Source organism: Salvelinus fontinalis, chromosome 36, assembly GCF_029448725.1.
Source record: "Salvelinus fontinalis isolate EN_2023a chromosome 36, ASM2944872v1, whole genome shotgun sequence".
Lineage (NCBI taxonomy): Eukaryota > Metazoa > Chordata > Actinopteri > Salmoniformes > Salmonidae > Salvelinus > Salvelinus fontinalis.
The window spans coordinates 31,896,706-31,920,425 of record NC_074700.1 but is presented as its reverse complement, the minus strand read 5'-3'; the positions used below and the strand labels follow the sequence as shown (position 1 = coordinate 31,920,425).

The 23,720-nt window shown below is 41.7% G+C and overlaps 1 protein-coding gene across 1 annotated transcript; it reads right to left on the bottom strand.

Moving 5' to 3' along the window:
• Positions 1-487: 487 nt before the first annotated feature.
• On the bottom strand, positions 488-22,433 carry LOC129835608 (ubinuclein-1-like). Its single transcript, XM_055901314.1, has 16 exons — positions 22,061-22,433; positions 21,805-21,903; positions 20,154-20,252; positions 5,868-6,011; positions 5,594-5,676; positions 4,756-5,174; positions 4,378-4,634; positions 4,220-4,290; positions 3,986-4,112; positions 3,787-3,893; positions 3,473-3,598; positions 3,230-3,379; positions 3,091-3,144; positions 2,315-2,849; positions 1,759-1,966; positions 488-914 (listed from the first exon to the last, which is right to left on the bottom strand). Exons 1-16 carry the CDS (start codon positions 22,355-22,357, stop codon positions 862-864), a joined length of 2,829 nt encoding a protein of 942 aa, XP_055757289.1. The 5' UTR covers positions 22,358-22,433; the 3' UTR covers positions 488-861.
• Positions 22,434-23,720: the final 1,287 nt, after the last annotated feature.

Sequence of the window (23,720 nt, the reverse complement as noted above, 5' to 3'; positions counted from 1 at the left end):
CACTCCTGCCATCTAGTGGACAAATTCTAAATTGCACTTGCGCTGGAATAATACATTATGGCCTCTTGCATTTCAAAGACTTTACAAAAAACAAAATTAATTATTTGTATCATCTTTCACCAGATCTGTGTTATATTTTTCAACATTCATTTCACATTTCCACAAATTTCAAAGCGTTTCCTTTCAAATAGTATCAAGGATATGCATATCCTTCCTTCGGGTAGTTCGCTTTGGGCATGTCATTTTAGGCGAAAATGGGAAAAAAGGGGCAGATCCTTGAGGTTAAAACCTCTACAGGATCGGTGGGTCCCCTGCAGGACGGTTGAGCTAATGTAGGCTAATGTGACCTATAAACATCTTACAAATGATTATTACATACTTTAAGTAGTTTATAAATATGAATACAAGCTAACATTTACACATGTGGGAGTATTGATTAATCAATGAATAAACATACTAATATTTAATTTCATTTTAAATGCTTTATTACAACGTGCTACCAATGTGGTTACATTATTTGAATAACCATACAAACTATAATACTTAATATGGCAAAAACACATTCAAATCAGTAAGTGTAACATTCCTCATAACACAACTGTGCTAGCCAGTGATAAACATGCAGCTCTGTGACCCATTTAAAAGTTTCACCCCATCCCATTGCTGACGAGGAATGTTCCATCAAATCTGATCAGCAGGGGCTCAGAAGTTCCAATATCTTATAGGTGCCCATTCCAAGATCATTATTCCAGGCTCAATAGGCCTTTTACATACAGTTTCCTGATTATTCTTTTTCACAAGTTTCCAAACTTTATTTTTTTTTTCTTTTCCATTCTACATGTTCACTGTCGGAGGATTGGATCACTGTAGTTTTCTCTGAGCGTTGGGTCCCTCTCCCACCAGCTGGCTGCCATCTAAAAATCAATACTTCTCTGATCAATACATCTGATCAGGTAATCAATATATTTATTGATGTGAAATATCATGATAAAAACAATCAGGTATCATGTTAGTTACCTGGTGTTGAGGTAGAGGAGAAAATGAAGAAGAGATGACTAAAGGTAAAAACATGTAATATTCCTGAGAGAGGCGTAGGGAGAGGCGACTGCAGCCCCCTGACTGCAGCCCCCTGACTGCAGCCCCCTGACTGCAGCCCCCTGACTGCAGCCCCCTGACTGCAGCCCCCTGACTGCAGCCCCCTGACTGCAGCCCCCTGACTGCAGCCCCCTGACTGCAGCCCCCTGACTGCAGCCCCCTGACTGCAGCCCCCTGACTGCAGCCCCCTGACTGCAGCCCCCTGACTGCAGCCCCCTGACTGCAGCCCCCTGACTGCAGCCCCCTGACTGCAGCCCTCTGACTGCAGCCCTCTGACTGCAGCCCTCTGACTGCAGCCCTCTGACTGCAGCCCTCTGACTGCAGCCCTCTGACTGCAGCCCTCTGACTGCAGCCCTCTGACTGCAGCCCTCTGACTGCAGCCCTCTGACTGCAGCCCTCTGACTGCAGCCCTCTGACTGCAGCCCTCTGACTGCAGCCCTCTGACTGCAGCCCTCTGACTGCAGCCCTCTGACTGCAGCCCTCTGACTGCAGCCCTCTGACTGCAATCTTTTTTCATAAGGGAAGGATGCAGAAAGTGAGTGAGCATCCCTTTAAGTCAACAATGCCTCTAGTAAGTGAAGTCCAGTTGAACATTGACAGGGCATTTTCTCAGGCCAATCCCCTCGAATGCTAAATACAACCGTAGATGCATCACACACTTACTGTGCGTGAGTCCGTGGTGGAACGTTCCAGGGGTGGTGCCGGTGACCAGGGCGTCTTTGGAATGTTGTGACTGGGTCAGCGTTCCCATGGTTCCTGGTCCGAAGGCGGAGAGCGGGAAACCCAGGGCATGGAGTAGAGGGATTCCAGGAAGACCAGGAGTGGGTTTGTGTTCTGGAGCAGGCAAGCTCAGCACAGACACCTCAGAAACCTGCAAACAACAAACAAAACTATGGCACCCGATTCACTTTGTAGTGCACTTCATAGGGAAAAAGCTGCCATTTGGGACAAAGCCTATGACTTTCAGTATCCGGAACTAACAAATAAACCAAACGGCTTTATGCATCACAAGTAGGGTTGCAAAATTCCCTTGTTTTCCATAAATCCTGGTTGGAGAATGCCGGATTTTCTGCTTATTCTCTCCTGATTCTAGAAACCTAGAACCGGGATTTCGGGGAAACCAGGGAATTTATTTAAAGTTCCCCAAATTTTGCAACTCTAATCACAAACACATTATAATGCATTCTACCCATCTGTCAACTTTGAATAATGTGGTTACCCGTTTCTTCTTCTTCTTCTGCGGTGGAGGAGGGTGGCCATTCTGGAGTGAAAGGTCCTGCGTCAATGCTAGGTTCCCCTGGGAAATGTAGTCTTTGTGGCTGTGGACTTGCACCAGCGCCTGGTCAGGTAGCACGGTCAGAGGAGACTGGGAGTGTGTGTTCGCGGTGGTCGTTGACTGAGCATGTGTGTTGGTATTGGCTGACGTGCTGACAGGCACAGGTTTTAAATCGTAGCGGGTCAACACAGCGATGGGGAAACCAGAATCAGCCCCGCAACTCTCCTCCCCCCTCAGCTCCGCTAGCTCCTCTTTCACAACCCCTAAAGAGGGGGGTGTGAGGATGCGACCCTGGTCCAGAGAGTCTTCGAGATTCTGAGGGGCTACGGATACGCCTGAGCCCGGAAGAGGTGATCCGTTCTGGGGTTGAACTCCTAGGAAAACCTGAGGCTCCACAGGCCCACCGGAGGTCCCTGGAAGAGTTGGAGCACTGCCCAAAGAGGACTGTTTCTTCTCTGACTTCAACTTCCTCTTCACTCTGTGGGAGGGAACACGTTTTCCTTCACTAACATTACTTATTCCACTCCTTACAAAAAGAAAAACAGTTTGCATCTATGTGATGCAGTCAGAGAAAGTCATGCAGAGCTATAGGGAGTGCAGGCTTTAGCGCCAGCCCAGCAGCAACACCTTGGTTGAGCTAATAAAGAGTTTGTGGACGCTACCAAAGAGATCTTATGGAGAAAAAAGTTATAATTCCTAGTTCTATGGAGGATACTTACTGCTGTAGAGGTGCAGTGGGGCAGTGGACTCTTCTACTCTCCTTTAGCAGCACTCTGAAGAACCAAAACACTAGTAAAAGACACATGAACAAGTAAACTGGTATATTTGAAGGTTGCGCTTGCGCGTGCGTGTGTGTACCTGGGCTGCATCCAGCCTTTAGGCCAGAGGGGTTTGATCTCTGTGTCCAAGAAAGCTTTCAGGAACTCCTCCGGTCCCTGCGTCTCAGTTTTCCCTTTCTCCACTTGGAATCTGTCCATCCGCACCCGAACCACAATGCACAGGCACTCCCTATCGGGCAAGATAGGATAGTCACCATAGGTGTTTAAACGTATGTGTGTGTTGCTAGAATGATGAGTAAACATTTAAACATGAAAAAGTAACCTGATCTCTTGGTTCCATCTGAATTTCTTCCTGGGGCCCACCACTCGTTTGCCACTCCTCTCCTCCCCCTCCTCTTCTGACCCCGTGTTCTCCTTCTGTTCTCGCTCTTTACTCTCCTCCACCATCCTGGAACGGTCAGCCAGCCACACGGGTTAGCGCGGCAGCCAGCCACACGGGTTAGCGCGGCAGCCAGCCACACGGGTTAGCGCGGCAGCCAGCCACACGGGTTAGCAAGATCACTCCAAGTTGCACGTTAATAAGTGGACTATGATTTATTATGTTGTGTGTTGACGATAGTTGCCATGGTGACTTACTTAGCGGCCCTGGCCTGGGCATGGGCCTGGCAGTCGTCGTGGTAACGGGAGATCTGCTCCGGCATCACCTTGTCGATTGCCTGCCTCAACCTCTGGAGAGGCTCCTCCTAAACCACAGACAAAGATTTGCGCCTGCACACACACACACACACACACACACACACACACACAACACAGAGGACGAGCCATCCTGTGTTACCTGTGTCAGCAGTAGTTTCTTGACCCGTTTCAGCAGTGTGTCTCTGCTGCAGGGGAGGAATGAGGCAAGGTGTGTGTACACCTTAGAACGCACCTGGCCACTCACATCTCTGCACTGCAGCTCAATGCTGAGGACCACACACACATCCATTACTCGTAAGGCTGAACATTGTTATGGGACTTGTATAAGACAATGTTTTTGATAGTAGTTTAAACATGAAACCAAACGACTTACTCCAGCAGGATGGTGTTGACCTCTGGTGTGAAGAACTTGACCTTTGACTCTCCCTCCAACCCCTTAGCAGCCTGAACAAGATCAACCAATACATCAATCAATGTGGCACTCAACATAAGGGCACAGCATAACGCAAAGCCCAGTGTCCGGTACCATACCAGGGCCAGGTCTTGAGCTCTCTTCTCCATGGCTGGTGACAGACCTTCAGGCAGGGGAGTGGGCTGTGACAGGGGCTGGACCTGTGGGCCAGAGACTGGCTGTTGCTGTGTAGATGGTTTTGGGGCCTGGGGCTTGGAGATGGATTCAGGGACAAGGTCAATCTGGTCCTGGGGTTGAGGGACAGGGTCGATGGGGGTCTGTGTGTGGCTCTCCAGGGTGGAAGCAGAGGGGTCACCCCCTGCACCGACACAGAGTCCTGGAACAACAGTATATATATATATATAGTATGTTGTAATTATTGGACTTCAAATGTACCATTATCAACACAAAACAAATATAAATGAAAATGAAAAATAAAGTATGGTAGAGTTTCAAACCGTTCACTTCCTTGTAGGCCAAGGTCTTGGCGTTGACCTCCTGATTGGTTAAGGTCATGGCGACGACTACCTGATTGGCCAGCGTCTCAGCGGAGGCGTCCAATAGGGTGTCTAGATCGAGGTCAAAGTCCACAGTGCTGGCTGCCTGGAGAAACGCCCTGTCATTGGTCGATCCTATCAAGCTGAGCAGAGGGTCCGCCATGTTTGCGCCGCCCCCAGCAGGGTCTGCAGAAACATAGGGTGTTGTGGGTAGTGTAGTCTTCCCCAGACCGAACTTCTGTTGCTCTCCCTCCCTTTTCAGTTTCTCTTTGTCTTTCTGTTTCTGGAACTTTCTCAACATGTCTGTGACACTCAGAGGACCAGCTGGCTTCTTCTTCTTCTTCGGTTTCTCCTCCCACATGTTCTTGTCAGGTAGAACACTGGGGAAGAAAGAGCACAGAGAGAGGGAGCACAGAGAGAGGGAGCACAGAGGGAGCACAGAGAGAGGGAGCACAGAGAGAGGGAGCACAGAGAGAGGGAGCACAGAGAGAGGGAGCACAGAGAGAGGGAGCACAGAGAGAGGGAGCACAGAGAGAGGGAGCACAGAGAGAGGGAGCACAGAGAGAGGGAGCACAGAGAGAGGGAGCACAGAGAGAGGGAGCACAGAGAGAGGGAGCACAGAGAGAGGGAGCACAGAGAGACGGAGCACAGAGAGACGGAGCACAGAGAGACGGAGCACAGAGAGACGGAGCACAGAGAGACGGAGCACAGAGAGACGGAGCACAGAGAGAGGGAGAGCATAAATGGACTATCTATGATCTATAGTTGTCAATCAACTGATCATGAGTCAGTCTCTCACCCAGTGTTTGACAGTGTGGGGTTTTCAGTTGCCACATGTCCAAGGTATGTCCTCTTCACTTTTCCCTCTTCCTTCCTGCGTTTCTGGAACAAAACAAAGAATGATGTCTGACCTGGAACATTTTCTATTCACAAACGCAATCCAGTTATGATCATACATATTATCCGCATCCCAAATAGCACCCTATTCAGAGACCACTCTGGCCAATAGTAGTACACTATAGACGGAATAGGGTGCTATTTGGAACGGGACGCAGCCATAGAGTTTTAATTACTTTCGAGGGCTTGGGTTGTTGGTTCTTGGTCATGAAGTCGTCGTCTGTCTCCGTATCAGAGGCCTGGCGGAACTGGAGCGGTCCAGAGTTAACATAGAACCCTCCCAGCTTGGTGTTCAGAGAGGCTGGGACCAACTCATCATACTGCAGAGAGGACAGGAGGGGGTTAAACAGTATAATATGGTACTATACTACAGTACTATACTAAACAGACCAGCTTAGTGCTCAGAGGACAGGAGGGGGCGATATTACAGTATACTACAGTACTATACTACAGTACTATACTAAAGTACTATACTACAGTACTATACTAAACAGACCAGCTTAGTGCTCAGCGGACAGGAGGGGAGGATACTACAGTACTAGACTACAGTACTAGACTACAGTACTAGACTACAGTACTAGACTACAGTACTATACTGAACAGACCAGCTTGGTGCTCAGAGGACAGGAGGGGGTGATATTACAGTATAATACAGTACTAGACTACAGTACTAGATTATGTAGGAGTAAGTGACATATGTAGGTAGATATCACACTATTAAACAATAGATAGGTAAATAGTATAAGAAGGCAGATGTGAGTGTGTTTGCCATTCTGGTAAATACAGGAAACCAAAGATTAGCAGATGATGTAGTAGTAACATAAAATACATGGATAACATATAAATATTAAAGATAGCTGAACATTAAAGTAACAAACCACATGGTAACATAGATCATGAGACCGTGGTAATGGAAATCTACTAAGGGACGTTCTGACCCTCTGACCCTTGTAGATTCTCCATTATGCTGTCAGACAGATAGGCGCTTAAAGAAATTGGACACTAGACACACAGTCTGCTGATTCTTTAAAGAGATACACATGTCAGAGAAATATGTGTTTAGGGCACTTAGACCCACTAGAAATATAGTCTACTCATTCCACTAGAAAAGCATACATACCAGAGAAATATGCCTGAGATGGCTGGACACTAATGAACAAGAAACACATAGTCTGCTGATTCCATTTGAGTGAAACTGACCAGACACATAGACGCCTATAAGCAATTGGATGCCCTAGAGAGGGGGGGGGGGCACAAAGAGTGCATTGATTTAGTGGTAAAGGGAGGGTCCGGCCACCATTATAAACTGATTGAAGGCAGATGGTGGGGAATGACGTCATAGGGGACGGACAATACTATGTGGGTATAAATATAAAGGACTGGACTTCTGAGGGGGGGGTTCCGCGGTGGGGGTTCCGCGGACATTCCAGATGGCTGTACAATTGTAATAAAGAGCATGATTGAATTTACAAGTTCTGATAAAGCGTTATATTTCTGAGATGATTTTCCACGACATATTTTGGCGAGCTTGCCAGGAGCTGATAGGGACTGGGACGTTCTTGGCTGATGATGGGTTCTTTGGACAATCTAACAAACAAGGGTGGCCGCCCAACTAGACGGTAAGCAAGTTCTTACAATGGTTGAAATGTTTGTGTAAGATTGCTTCAGAGATACTGTCTCAGCGAGAGGAGCGCCACGTAAGTCTCTCTTTCAAATTTCCTAAAATGAAACCAGTAAATACAAAAGAACTTTTAAATTCAATGAATTTGCATGTATGTGTAATTTGGGGAATTGTATTAAATATAAATGCATGTGCATGTATAGAGAATGAGTGAATAGGCGATGTGAACTTTGCTTGTGTTGGGTGTTTAGTGGAGCATGCGCTCGTTCTGATTAGACCGTTCGAATGTGTAGCTTAAATGATGTGCTTGTTTGTGCCATCTGGCTGAGATGGCTGGCTATAATGTGGGACAGCCCATACGGTAAAAACAGATAATGTAGGTATAAAATCCTGTGATACCTCTTCAATAAAATTAGTAGAAGGAATGCTTGGACAGGTTACTTATGAATAACGGCTCTAAAGATAACAGAGAACTGCATGAATAAGTAGTTAGAAAGCCACGATACCGCTCGTTAAAAAAGGAACATTTTTAAAGAGGTCTGATTGGGTGGATATTTAGTAAATAAATACTTCATGGATACCGCCCCAGAACGGGGGACTGAACGGATGAATATTTAGAAGGCAGGAAAAACGTTAGCCCGATTGTGCGGCGTTCAACTGCAAAAGTAGCTTATAAATATTAGGTTGTAGGAAAACGTTAGCCCGATTGTGCGGCGTTCAACTGCAAAAGTAGCTTATAAATATTAGGTTGTAGGAAAACGTTAGCCCGATTGTGCGGCGTTCAACTGCAAAAGTAGCTTATAAATATTAGGTTGTAGGAAAAACGTTTGCCCGATTGTGCGGCGTTCAACTGCAAAAGTAGTTTATACGGTCGAAACATAAATCAGTAGTTAAATAAATATTTCATGGTTAACGCTCTGAAAGGAGGACTGTACGGATGAATATTTAGGACGTTTGCCCGATTGTGCGGCGTTCAAATGCAAAAGAAATCCTGCGAATAAAAAACCGCTCTGTCTAGCTAACAGGGTTTTGTAATTCAGTAGGTCACGCCATAATACTACTCTAATAAAAGAAGAAAAGATCAGTATTGGGGGTTGGGTAGGATATGAAGACAAGCTGATCCGATTAGACAGTAGTCTCTCGTCATATCGTAGAAATCCTATTAGCCTAGGCTTATGTTGAACAAAGGGATTAAGTCAATAAAGAAAGAACTGAGTTGTTTTGAGGTAAAAACAAAGGATGAATGATAATGTTGTAAGAAATGAGTAGATCTGTGTAGAGATAGAACATTAGGAAGAAAGAAAGGACAGGTTGGGTTGTGTGTGTGTGTGTGTGTCTGTGACCAACTGCTGGTAGGAAGAGGCATGCGCAAGCCTCTCTGATAGTTAACTGAGTGTAATTTGAGAAGGAGAGTGCAGTTAACTGCTATTAGGCAGATGGAATGAAATTAAGGAACATCGAAGTAAAATAAGTTATAATCAAGGATAAAAACACTGATGTGATAAAGTAATAAGCGACCATAGTAGAATACTAAAAAAGGTGTTAAAATAAATAACCATAAAGATAATAAAAGAGGATTAAACCAAATAGTGTGTAACAAGACAGAAAGTAGAATCGTCGATAAATTGAAATTGTACTATAAAGTTAAAAACGAATTTAGGTTAGTTAAGATAAATAGTGATAAATAGTGAAATTCAGGACAGATTAAGGATTCACGAACGGTGTAACAAAGGAAGAGGAAAAAAGAGGCCGTCGATCACTCTGTACCCACAGAGACTGCGGTCTAAAAATAGCCTGAAGGACAGAGACCAGAATATGAGAGGTTTGTTTCACTAAAACCGTGAATCGGGAATTAAACAGTAAAATGGGATAAAAGACAATGAAATAATAAGAATATAGATAAGAGGTAAGAAAGTATAGACAAAATAAATTTAATAAAGGTAAAAGTAAGACGTTAGATAGAGATCTTAACGGAGCGGGCAGTGGACTGGTGTGACTCAGTTGGTAGAGCATGGTGCTTGCAACACCAGGGTTGAGGGTTAAATTCCCATGGGGGACCAGGATGAATATGTATGAACTTTCCAATTTGTAAGTCGCTCTGGATAAGAGCATTTGCTAAATGACTTAAATGTAATGTAAATGTAATCATAAAATTGATTAGAATTATAAAATGAATAAATAATAATATCTGTAATGGGAAAAACACAGTGATATTTGAAGTATTGTATTAGAATAAGACATTAAGTCATCTGTAGTATTCAGAAATAATGTCTGTACTATATAGAGCTTGGTTTGAGAAGAGAAATTAAGTGATGGGACAAATGCATTTTTAATTGGAAAGGGGATTCGCTCTACCTTGGAAAAATAGTAAATAAAAGGTGTATAATACATGGGAGTATTTAGAAAAAATAAATAAATAATTAGTGGCATGACAACGAAATGACTGTTTCCATAGAATAGGGAGAGAAGGACACTATTACCTGATGAACAGGATAAATAGGACAAGGGAATTAAACAGTCACATGGGACCAAAATGTGAAGCTCGATTTGCAGGCGTTCTGATGTCAACATTCTATCATCAGAAAATACATTGCGATGGGGTTGTGTGTGTGGTTCCTCTAATCCTCGCAGACGTGCGGGTGATTGGCAGAACTATTGACAAGATCTAAGAACCAATAAGAAAATAGCTCTCTGTTCTGGATATAGGTATATTGGTTATGGGAAAATTAGTGTAATGTGACATTAGAACTTAGTGCGGTAGCAGGAAATGCCGTTATACAAGAGTTTATATCCTTGTCAAAATAACAGACAACTAATTGGTTTGAGGTTAGTGAGAATGGAATTTTTACTTGGCGGTGTGTAGTCTCTGAGGGAACAATGAGTGTTTCATAGAGATTGCAGTTTATATGTGGTCAAGAAGAAGTATTAGATCACGTTTGACTTGACATCTAGTAAAGTAACGATGGAATATTAATTGTTAGACATTATATACCACAATTCTCTGGAACTGTTAAAGACGCTTTAGAATAAAATCTATGGATAAGTAAAATTATTGGTTTGCTGACTAAAAGGTAACATTGTGAATATTAACGATATGTACACTTTCTTTTCCAGAAAGAATAAGGGAAAAAAAGGGTTTTCAATCTTCTCTGGTCAACAATGTCATTGGAGACTAATTAACTGCTTTCCACAGTAATTAAAGTCAGCCGCTTTAAAAATAAAAATATCTGGATAAGGCTAAAACATGGAGTTCTGGATGAGTGAGTCCAGTTCGTTTGCTATTATTAGCTTATGGTTCACTAGTGAGTACACCATGTACTGGGAATGAATATGCATTAGTAGATATATTGGAAGGGTTTTTTCCAATTCAGTTTCAAATTGGGTATGCAAAAGGATGAACATGTTTTTGAAAAATGTATTTAAGTTGCTCCTAAAGAAAGGGGGAGTGGAAACATATTAATGGTGTCAAAATGCCCTGAATCCTAGGAATTTCCTGTGAAAGACTGATCACCTTTTACTAGAAATTGTTGGAACAGGTGGGATTTACTTATAAAATGTTTAAGACACCAGACTCTATTCAAACTGTATAATTACTTTGAAAATCTATTATGTCTCTGGGAAAATTATGAAGAGTTGTACCCTTAAATTGAATAAGTTATTCGAATAGGTTTATTTTAATTTTTATTTTTGATATAACATGGGTTCATGGGTAAAACTATCAGTTCCTTGGGGTTATGGTCTTTGGGGAAATACACAAATGTGTTTTGTTCATTATGCATATAAAAAGTGTTGAAAGTTATTCCAACGGGTTTATTGGAGTGTGGGTTTGTGAGGGTTTTTGTTGATAAATACATCATCTGTAATTCATCTGAGAGAACACTGGTGGAATAAGGGAGTTATCATAAGAAGGTGACGTCAGAATGCTTTAAGGCATGGGAGAGAATATTACCACAAGTGGGTGTGGAGATCAAACCCACCCTAACCGACTGAACAGTGAGGGACAACTGTGTCTGATGACCTGTGAACTGTATCTAAAAAAGACATGCTGAAATGACATTATATTTGTTGGGAGAATAATGACTTAAAGTTATTGGGGTACTGATTTTTTATTATCAGGCCATTCATGAGAGAAACTGAGACAAAAGGGCTATTGGAAAATAGATAATACTGGTATTTAAAGTGTTTAGTATAAATGTTCATTATTAAAGGGATGTTGTGTATTGAATAGATAAGGTCAAATTTGAGTTAAAGTAAACACTAAGGACTGTTATCCTGAATATTGGGTTGGAAAATGTATTTAAGAAATAACTGTTTAGTTATTTAGATATAGAACTGTTTAAATTTAATAGGCCTAGGGAAGCTCTGGAAACTAATCCTGAGACAAGGTGGTTGACAAAACTTACAGAATATTAGATTAAAGGTTTTTTATTTTTTGTTTTATAATGTCATTGGAATTGGAATGATAAAATCTAATGTTTAATTGAATAAAAATATAGTATGTTGTGCGATGATACCCAAGAATGAAGAAGAAAGAGACCAATAATAACAGGGGCATAGAATGAAACAGATGGACGTTTTTCTCCAGGTTTAATTACATTACGAATAGTGGAAATTTATTGCAAATGTGTAATTATTATAAAAAAATTATTATTATTATTATTTTTTTTTTTTTTTTCTCTTTTTCTCGTTTGGTCAATTTCTTTTTGTTTTGAGGAACATAAGGTTGTGTATATGTTCCTGAGGAGGGACTGATTGATATAAATGATATATAAATTGACTTAAGGATGTATTAAACAATGGCTGCTATGGGTTAGGGGACTCATAAATGAAGGTAATGGTAGTGAAGGGGTGTTATTTGTAGAAACTATGTATAATAATAGAGATAATTCACAGAAAAGGAAAGACAGCTGACTGTGTAAAATATAGGGAAAATTCTAAAGTAAATAGAACAATTCACATATCTAAAGATATGGTAAAAAGAATAAGTGGTGGCATTTTGAACACTAGAGCAAAAGTTTAAGAAACTTATGACTTAGTTTTGTGAGGATTGGATATTCTTCCAACTGGAAGACACTTGACTGAGTACATGTTATTTTACAGCAGTTGCCGTAGGGACCATCATTTAACTATCATTATGAATATTTCTGTGGCAGGAGGCCAGGTATTTGAGGCAGAATGGTTACATAGGGCTGTTATTAAAAATTAAGATTTAGTGATCTTGCTAATGTTGTCAGGAAATAACCCATGTGTAAGTGTGTATGTCCTCAGGAAAAAACAGCCAGAAATGGAAGGGCTTGGGCTGCATTCTGGAGACTGAGTGTACATCAAGATACACCAGGCTGGTGGTATACTTCTTACAACACTGTAGTGGTAAAGTTCTTCTTGTCTCTCTTTGGTGGGTGCATAAGTCTCACGAGAAGTAAGGTCCAGCTGAATAATGGGTGAGCTTGAAAACACCATGACAGAGGATGTGGAATCAGAGAGAGAAAGAGAGAGAGACTAGATTCCACTATAGACATACTGGGTTGAGTTTGGAGGCTACTTGTTTTATTTTTAATACATCATGTGAAAGAGAATGGATGATAGGATATTATACTCTAAACAAACATGTTAAAGGGATTGATATGAAAGCATATACAGTGTTGAATTAATTCAAGAAGAGAGAATGTTAATTGTAGGTTATGCACATGATTATCAGTTGAAATGGAGTAGATGGGAAACTAAGTAAAAATGACATGATTTGGGAACACCTCTCAGAACCTGGGGCCGAAAGGGGAAGACTGGGTGGAAGCATGAGGAAGCTTTTTAGGGCTTTTATTTTTGTGGAGTCCAGCAGAAAAGTATCCTGGAGGCATAGAGTCAGGTAAAGAGAGAGTGGGAATTGTCATGGTCTCAGATTTCAGTTTGCATGAATATATTTATGCATAACACATAACATTGTCAATGCTGTTATGTTTTGTCTGTTGTTTTCCAAGTCTTATGTTTAGGAAACCAGAAGGAGAGGGGTTCGCCAGCTTCAGCTGGAATGTCTGTTTGTTGTGTGATGAGTGATGGAAGTAAGAGGATGTATGGTGCAATCATAGAACAGAGGCCATAAGTCTCTAAGTATGAATGCTTCACAGAAAGTAGGCAGAAACCTGAACCAGGATGAGAGATTCTGCGTCTGATGATCCAAGGGGACCAGAAGGACCTCTCCCAGTGATACCAGGAGATCTAGTCCACGTTGGAGGGATCCGGAGGAAGTGGGATCAACCGAGGAGAGATGGACCCTATGAGGTGGCCAAAGCAACAAGAACGGCCGTCCAAGTGAAAAGAAGCCAGACGTGGTACCATCTGAACCACTGCACATGAGTCCCAACAGAGAGAAGGATACAACCACATAGAGATGAGGACACAGAGGATGCTGATTCACCAGGAGGGAGCCTGGAGGGAGCAGGAGCAGCGGAAACGATTGAGACGCAAGGGAGGAGCCAAGAAAACAGTAAATCAAGTGAAAGCCAAAATATGACACGTGCACCGACTAATGCACCCAGAAGAGGAGAAGAGGCCTCACAAGGAACAGAATAAGAACGTTTCTTTCCTAAAATTGAAAGCCTTCCAGATGGAAGCTAAGTCCGGCCTGAGGAGGGAGCCTCAGGTGAAGAAAGAGGAGGAAAAGTCCGGCAAGCTGAAGAAAATGGGGATTACCCACAATTGACTTTTAAACTTTTGAATGGCCTCCTTTACAGACAATTGATGTTAGAACAACAAAAGAATAATGACATTGACATAACAGAAGTAACAGTGAATGCTAGTATAGAAACAACAGACTAATGCACAATCAAGATGTATTGTGGGAGCAGGAAGAGAAGAATGGAATCAGCCAAACAATCCAAAAAGACTGACAAGGTTAGAATCTATGTTCCACCTCAATTTATAACAGAAGTAGGAGAACTGAAGTTTCTCAATCATAAGGATCAAACCCTTATCGGAGATTGCACTCTGTGGATGGACATATCACCAAACAAAGGGACAAGTCATTTGGGATCCGAAAGGATGTGACCTGACATTAATCAAAGAAAAAGACGAGAGGGTGCTCATCATGAATCAGATTGAACCAGTTGAAGGTGAAGAATTAATAGTTGAAATAACAAGAACAACAGTGACCGAAGGGAGTAGCACCACTGTCATTAAGGTTGATTCTACCCCTGCACATGAACAGGAAGAACCTGTGACAACAACAAGGGTGGCGGCTGCTGTGACGACCACAGTAGCTATCACTAGATGACATCGACTGCCCTTACCAAGCAGACCACCGTGCCACAAAGCAACCTGAGACATCTGAGTCAGGAGAGTTTTTTACTGACAATTGGAACTTTCTGATAAACTCTAATGATCTACTTCAAGATAAGAACATTGAAAAAGCAACAGAATTAGATATATCAGAATCAGAACCACTCAAGGACACCACATGAGAAGAAGTAGTGAAGAAGGAGTGATACGAATGGGCTAAGTATATGGCAAACAGACACAGAATGGATAATTGTATTTTGTGAAGAAAATCACCTTTGTCTGATCTTTTAATAGTCTCTGAACCAGCATCATGTAAAAACTGTGTAAGTTGGGAAAAATGACTATTGTACCAATAGAAAGTATTCTATTCCCTTGTGTGACATAAAATGTAGGATTGCTCTGGGTAAGGACTAGGGGAAAAATTATGTTGAATGAGACCATGCTGGGAGACAATGATTGTGCTGCCTATAACATTAGAACTGAATTAAATGTACCTTAATTAGATAGAGGTACCGTGGTTAAATTAAAATATGAATGTTTTTACAGACATCACACCGAAGGAATTGATGTAGGAAACACCACTGTAGAAGTGATACTATTTGGGTGTTGGAGAATGTGGGAGTTTGTAAAAGTAATGATAAAGGGTTGATTATGAATAGAAAAGGGTTGTGTAGTTACATAACTCAGGTTACGCCATCTCTTACTATGTTGAAAAATCAAGACAGAGTTATTGCTGATAGTTTATGGATGTGTGGAAAACACTAACTGTTGAATGTATTGTCTGATGGATGGATTGGTCCTTGTGCCTTAGTTAGAGCAATTAAATAGGTTACTATTATTGAATCACTCCATGATGACTATGTTAAACCTAGAGTTAAAGTGGTTTATGATAAGGATCCTGAGGTATACCTTAATGCAATTGGACTGCTTAGAGGTCTACCTAGGGATTTCAAGGCCAGAGATGAGGTTAAATCAGGATTTGAATCTATATTTTTGTGGATAACACCAAATAAGAACTTAGAGTGGATTAATTATATATGCTATAACCAACAGGGATTCATTAACTATACTTAATTGGCTCTTAGTGGAGAAGGGTGGAGTTTGTGTCATGTTTGGGGATGACTGTTGCACCTTTATTCCCAATAATGCTATGGCCAAACTCAAAGGATTATGAGCAGAAGTAAAGGCTAATTCTGGTTTGGACTCTCATGTTTGGGATTGGTTGGACCTAGTGTTAGGAAAGTGGGGAGCCATGTTTGCTAGGATGGCCATCATTTTGGGAGGAGGGTTATTGGCTCTGGGTATTGTATTTTGTTGTGTTATACCCCTGCTAAAGTCAATTGTGGTTTAGACAACAGTTAAACAGATGTCTGTAAGGAGAGAGGGGTGGTCATGCGTGTCATGGTTTCCATGTATATGTTAAATTACCCAGTTCAGATTAATATTTACTCATACATGTCCACAAAAAGTGTAATTTGCGTCACAATTTCAAGTGGTGTACAAAAATTCATGAGGATGGTCATTATCATCACCTAGAACCTTTTTTCTGTCAAAGTGTCAAAGAAGAGATTGTCTTATATGTAAGGATGAGGACTGTGGTCTTATGTAAAGGGGTTTTAGCATATCTATTTTGCCTAATGCTTTGTGTTCTTTGTAACCTCAGGCAGGGATTCATACTACATGCTCATTGCTTCATCAAAATATAATGGTTGATTATTAGTATTTTTTATTTTAACTAGATCTTTCATTCCTATTTTATGTTATTAATTGGAGATGTTTGGTCTAGTTGGGTTTTGTAAGAATATTATGTTTCAATTGGATCTTTTCTTCCTGTCTGTGTTTATGTATTGGAGATGTTTGGTACAAGTGATTTGTAAGCTTTATTTTGATAATGTTTTAGTCAATTGTTGGTATTGATATCTACTCTCTATATGTCATTTTTAATATGGTTTTTGAGGTTATTTACCCTCAAGAGGAGGGATTATGTAGGAGTAAGTGACATATGTAGGTAGATATCACACTATTAAACAATAGATAGGTAAATAGTATAAGAAGGCAGATGTGAGTGTGTTTGCCATTCTGGTAAATACAGGAAACCAAAGATTAGCAGATGATGTAGTAGTAACATAAAATACATGGATAACATATAAATATTAAAGATAGCTGAACATTAAAGTAACAAACCACATGGTAACATAGATCATGAGACCGTGGTAATGGAAATCTACTAAGGGACGTTCTGACCCTCTGACCCTTGTAGATTCTCCATTATGCTGTCAGACAGATAGGCGCTTAAAGAAATTGGACACTAGACACACAGTCTGCTGATTCTTTAAAGAGATACACATGTCAGAGAAATATGTGTTTAGGGCACTTAGACCCACTAGAAATATAGTCTACTCATTCCACTAGAAAAGCATACATACCAGAGAAATATGCCTGAGATGGCTGGACACTAATGAACAAGAAACACATAGTCTGCTGATTCCATTTGAGTGAAACTGACCAGACACATAGACGCCTATAAGCAATTGGATGCCCTAGAGAGGGGGGGGGGGCACAAAGAGTGCATTGATTTAGTGGTAAAGGGAGGGTCCGGCCACCATTATAAACTGATTGAAGGCAGATGGTGGGGAATGACGTCATAGGGGACGGACAATACTATGTGGGTATAAATATAAAGGACTGGACTTCTGAGGGGGGGGTTCCGCGGTGGGGGTTCCGCGGACATTCCAGATGGCTGTACAATTGTAATAAAGAGCATGATTGAATTTACAAGTTCTGATAAAGCGTTATATTTCTGAGATGATTTTCCACGACAACTACAGTACTAGACTACAGTACTAGACTACAGTACTAGACTACAGTACTAGACTAAACAGACCAGCTTAGTGCTCAGAGGACAGGAGGGGGAGATGTTACAGTATAATACAGTACTATACTACAGTACTATACTAAACAGACCAGCTTGGTGCTCAGAGGCTGGGACCAACTCATCATACTGCAGAGAGGGCAGGAGGGGGTGATATTACAATACGACTCAATTGGTAACGTGTGTACTTTAAAATTATAAACAATATTTATACAATATTGAGAGCTAAGTATCCAGGCAACTATAACAAGGAAGCACCACCTGCACACAGAGGAGACACGGTCCCCCGAACCAGAGGAGACACGGTCCCCCGAACCAGAGGAGACACGGTCCCCCGAACCAGAGGAGACACGGTCCACCGAACCAGAGGAGACACGGTCCACCGAACCAGAGGAGACACGGTCCACCGAACCAGAGGAGACACGGTCCACCGAACCAGAGGAGACACGGTCCACCGAACCAGAGGAGACACGGTCCACCGAACCAGAGGAGACACGGTCCACCGAACCAGAGGAGACACGGTCCACCGAACCAGAGGAGACACGGTCCACCGAACCAGAGGAGACACGGTCCACCGAACCAGAGGAGACACGGTCCACCGAACCAGAGGAGACACGGTCCACCGAACCAGAGGAGACACGGTCCACCGAACCAGAGGAGACACGGTCCACCGAACCAGAGGAGACACGGTCCACCGAACCAGAGGAGACACGGTCCACCGAACCAGAGGAGACACGGTCCACCGAACCAGAGGAGACACGGTCCACCGAACCAGAGGAGACACGGTCCACCGAACCAGAGGAGACACGGTCCACCGAACCAGAGGAGACACGGTCCACCGAACCAGAGGAGACACGGTCCACCGAACCAGAGGAGACACGGTCCACCGAACCAGAGGAGACACGGTCCACCGAACCAGAGGAGACACGGTCCACCGAACCAGAGGAGACACGGTCCACCGAACCAGAGGAGACACGGTCCACCGAACTAGAGGTCGACCGATTAATCGGAATGGCCGGATTTCAAGTTTTCATAATCAATTTTACACCTTTATTTAACTAGGCAAGTCAGTTAAGAAAACATTCTTATTTTCAATGACGGCCTAAGAACGGTGGGTTAACTGCCTCGTTCAGGGGCAGAACAGATTTATACCTTGTCAGCTCAGGGATTCAATCTTGCAACCTTACGGTTAACTAGTCCAACGCTCTAACCACCTGCTTTACATTTGCACTCCACGAGGAGCCTGCCTGTTACGAATGCAGTAAGAAGCCAAGGTAAGTTGCTAGTTAGCATTAAACGTATCTTATAAAAACAATCACTCATAATCACTAGTTATAACTACACATGGTTAATGATATTACTAGTTTATCAAGCGTGTCCTGCGTTGCAAATAATCGATGCAGTGCGCATTCGCGAAAAAGGACTGTCGTTGCTCCAACGTGTACCTAACCATAAACATCAATGCCTTTCTTAAAATCAATACACAGAAGTATATATTTTTAAACCTGTATATTTAGGTTAAAGAAATCCAGGTTAGCAGGCAATATTAACCAGGTGAAATTGTGTCACTTCTCTTGCGTTCAGGTCAAGCAGAGTCAGGGTATATGCAACAGTTTGGGCCGCCTGGCTCATTGCGAACTCATTTGCCAGAATTCTACGTAATTATGACATAACATTGAAGGTTGTGCAATGTAACAGGAATATTTAGACTTATGGATGCCACCAGTTAAATAAAATACGGAACGGTTCTGTATTTCACTGAAAGAATAAACTTTGTTTTCGAGATGATAGTTTCCGGATTTGACCATATTAATGACCTAAGGCTCGTATTTCTGTGTGTTATGTTATAACTAAGTCTATGATTTGATAGAGCAGTCTGACTGAGCAGTGGTAGGCAGCAGCAGGCCCGTAAACATTCATTCAAACAGCACTTTACTGCGTTTTGCCAGCAGCTCTCCGCTGTGCTTCAAGCATTGCGCTGTTTATGACTTCAAGCCTATCAACTCCCGAGATTAGGCTGGTGTAACCGATGTGAAATGGCTAGCTAGTTAGCGGGGTGCGCGCTAATAGCGTTTCAAACGTCACTCGCTCTGACGTCACTCGCTTGGAGTAGTTGTTCCCCTTGCTCTGCATGGGTAACACTGCTTCGAGGGTGGCTGTTGTCGATGTGTTCCTGGTTCGAGCCCAGGTAGGAGCGAGGAGAGGGACGGAAGCTATACTGTTCCCCTGGCAATAATAAAGTGCCTATAAGAAGATCCAATAGTCAAAGGTATATGAAATACAAATCGTATAGAGAGAAATAGTCCTATAATTCCTATAATAACTACAACCTAAAACTTCTGACCTGGGAATATTGAAGTCTCATGTTAAAAGGAACCACCAGCTTTCATATGTTCTCATGTTCCGAGCAAGGAACTTAAACCTTAGCTTTCTTACATGGCACATATTGCACTTTTACTTTCTTCTCCAACACTTTGTTTTTGCATTATTTAAACCAAATTGAACATGTTTCATTATTTATGAGGCTAAATTGATTTTATTGATGTATTAAGTTAAAATAAGTGTTCATTCAGTATTGTTGTAATTGTCATTACAAATATCGGCTTTTTTGGTCCTCCAATAATCGGTATCGCCGTTAAAATCATAATCGGTCGACCTCTAAACTGAAGCAGAATAAACATGGTAAACTGAACCTACTGCCTCGGAGTTGTCGATGAAAGAGTCTTCGTTGTCATAACCATAGCCTATATCCACTAGATCCTGAATACGATCCTTCTTACGTTTGTTCCCACATCCCTGGAGAGAGAAAGAACAAGCGAGCAAAAGAGCACGAGAGAGAGAGACAGACAGGGGGTGTTCATCAAGGCAATAAGGCATTAAAACAATGACATTGTCTGCATTAAAACAATGACATTGTCTGCATTAAAACAATGACATTGTCTGCATTAAAACAATGACATTGTCTGCATTAAAACAATGACATTGTCTGCATTAAAACAATGACATTGTCTGCATTAAAACAATGACATTGTCTGCATTAAAACAATGACATTGTCTGCATTAAAACAATGACATTGTCTGCATTAAAACAATGACATTGTCTGCATTAAAACAATGACATTGTCTGCATTAAAACAATGACATTGTCTGCATTAAAACAATGACATTGTCTGCATTAAAACAATGACATTGTCTGCATTAAAACAATGACATTGTCTGCATTAAAACAATGACATTGTCTGCATTAAAACAATGACATTGTCTGCATTAAAACAATGACATTGTCTGCATTAAAACAATGACATTGTCTGCATTAAAACAATGACATTGTCTGCATCCAAAATGGCACCCTAATCCCTAAAGTTCTGGTATAATGTAGTGCACTATATAGGGAATAGGGAGCCCTAGGGCTCTGGTCAAAAGTAGTGCACTATATAGGGAATAGGGTGGCATAGTGCTCTGATCAAAAGTAGTGCACTATACAGGGAATAGGGTGGCATTTGGTACACAACCAATATTTAAACAGTCTTAAGGCCAGGCACCACACTAATAAATACATATTTCTATCATATCACAATACACTTTTACCAATTTAGATGAACAAATATACTTTTCTTTGTAGCATTTTTTCTGAAATATTGTATTTAAGTACGCAGATTAGGTGATAATTAAATATGCAAATATGTGCATATTTAATTATCAGGCAAATAAAAATTGTACACTGGATCAAATCAGCCTAAAGCTTTTAGTTTCATTTTGTTAAGAAATTCCACAACCGGACTTAAAAACGTAACAGTGTTGAAAATATTATTTAAATCTTTCTATGTGTTAAATAATAAAGGTACTTTAAACAAAAAAAAAAAAAACTTTTGACGAAAACATAATTGAAAATAAACATTTACCATAAAAACAATTCCCTATGTATACGTCCGGAAAATATGTCAAATGATAAACACAACATTTGCTGAATGCTTCAAAGGCTGAGAAATGTGTTGGCATGTGCATAGAGTGACTAAAGACAAGGACACTGAATTTAGACCCAATCCCCATCTCTTCAGTCAGTTACTATATATAGTCCAGTTTGTAACATTCTCGATTAAAAGGGCTTTTAAAGTGGTGTGATTCCATCTAGTGAGCTTAGAAATTATGGATATCCATTAAAGTGGTTACAATTCATGAAATTTTGATTTCAGTTGTATGATAAACGAAAATATATATCAACTTTGAGGGGGCACACCTTATAGGACGAAAAAAAGTCATTATGTATGTAAAATGTAATTATAGCCGGTGGTGCCTGGCCATAATATTACGCTTGTAATACCAAATAATAATATTCAACTCCACTAACATATTTATCCTCGAATCTCCTGGCGATAGCTCCAAGTTCATCCTTCTCTCTGTTCTCCTGCTCAATTGTGTTTGGTACATCTTTGTCTGAAACGCTCTTCTGGAAAATAGTGACTTTATTAGTTGCGTCAATGAAACGTATTTAGGATAATACAGTTGGCTAGTTTCCTAGTTGATTTAACATTCATAATTGATCAGTCTAAATCTATTGATCAATCACACCAATTCTATCGGAACGGAGCGTCTTTCTTTCTCACCTTTTTGTAAACAAGTTCTGGGTAGTAGAACTCAGGACACCTATGCTGGTCTGGTTCAAACAGCGTCAGGACAAAGCGTTCGGTCTTAACCAGTTTGGTTGAACTACCCTGAGAAGGCGAGTTGGATGTGGCTACAGGTTGTTTGGTTGGACTTCCCCAGGAAGATGAGGTCGACGCAGCTACTGGCGTAACGGTGACCGCCTCTTTAGGGGGTAACGCTGGCTTAACCACCACGGCTGACTGCAGGGGGACATTACCGGACAGAGTAGTCAGTTGAACTCTTCGTAGTTCGGCCATGGCAGCGAACAACAGACTATCGGAACATCCGCGTCCCGTTGAACTAGTAGCTGGCCAAATAACTTCAACAGACACAACTTCCCGCCCCTAATCAGCTGCAGCAGCAGGTGTTCGTTTGAATTTCACCTGGGCTGCGTTCAGTACGGTAAAACGTATTGCAAGCAGAGAGGAAGAGGTGAAAGCGAGAAGATTTCTGCCCTCTCATTGGCTAGAATGGTCTGACCTGATCTCACCTGCAGTCAATCATTTGGGCAACACTTTTCACTTCGATACCTAAGTGACTTTTTCGTAGCAGGTTAGGAGACTAAGGTTAAGGTTAGTGAAAATGCTTACCTAACCTGCTACGAAAATATTTTTTTATCAAAGTGCTATGAAAAGAGTGTGTCCCTTCAATAATTGAGGATATGTATTTCCATTGTTAGAGAGTTCAATCAGCTATCTTGTCAATATAATTACAGTGGGGGCTGCTAAGGGGAGGACGGCTCATAATAAGGGCTGGAACGGAGCAAATGGAATGACATCAAACACCATGGAAACCGTGTGTTTAATGTATTTTATATCATTTAACTTATTCCGCTCCAGTCATTACCACGAGCCCATCCTCCCCAATTAAGGTTCCACCAACCTCCTGTGAAATAATAGAACGTCTTTGCTGCAACGTTCAATTAAACCACAGGTGTCAAACTCATTCCACGGGGGGCCGAGTGTCTGCGGGTTTTCGCTCCTCCCTTGTACTTGATTGATGAATTAACATCACTAATTAGTTAGGAACTCCCCACACCTGGTTGTCTAGGGCTTTATTGAAAGGAAAAACCAAAAACCTGCAGACACTAGGCCCTCCGTGGAATGAGTTTGACACCCCTGAATTAAACGGAAACGGTGCTGTTCTGAACGACCATTTGAAAAAACGGGGAGGGGTTGGGTTGGGGGGTTGGGGAATTCTTCTTCGTTGGGGTTTTATGGCGGTGTCACCTACCAGGCTGGAGTTTGATGTTCTAAATTCTGCACTAGTCCAAGGTTTCTAACACTTTTTTTTGTTGCCTAGGGAAACCCCACCCCAGGCAAACCAGCGACATCCATTATATGTTAGAATTATGTGAATGATAACAGCAAGTAGAAGAAGTAATCACCATTTTAAAACAAATAGATTTAGACAGTTTCATTATTTTGACCTCCCCACAGTTCACTGGAAGAGGAAGTGTAAACTATAACATAGTATATTAGCTAGAAAGGTATCTTTGGCGATTTAGAGAAAATGTTACTGTTGTAAAGCAACCCCAACGAAGAAGAATCCCCCAACGCAACCCCTCACCGTTTTTCCAACTGGTCATTCAGAACAGCACCGTTTCCGTTTAATTGAACG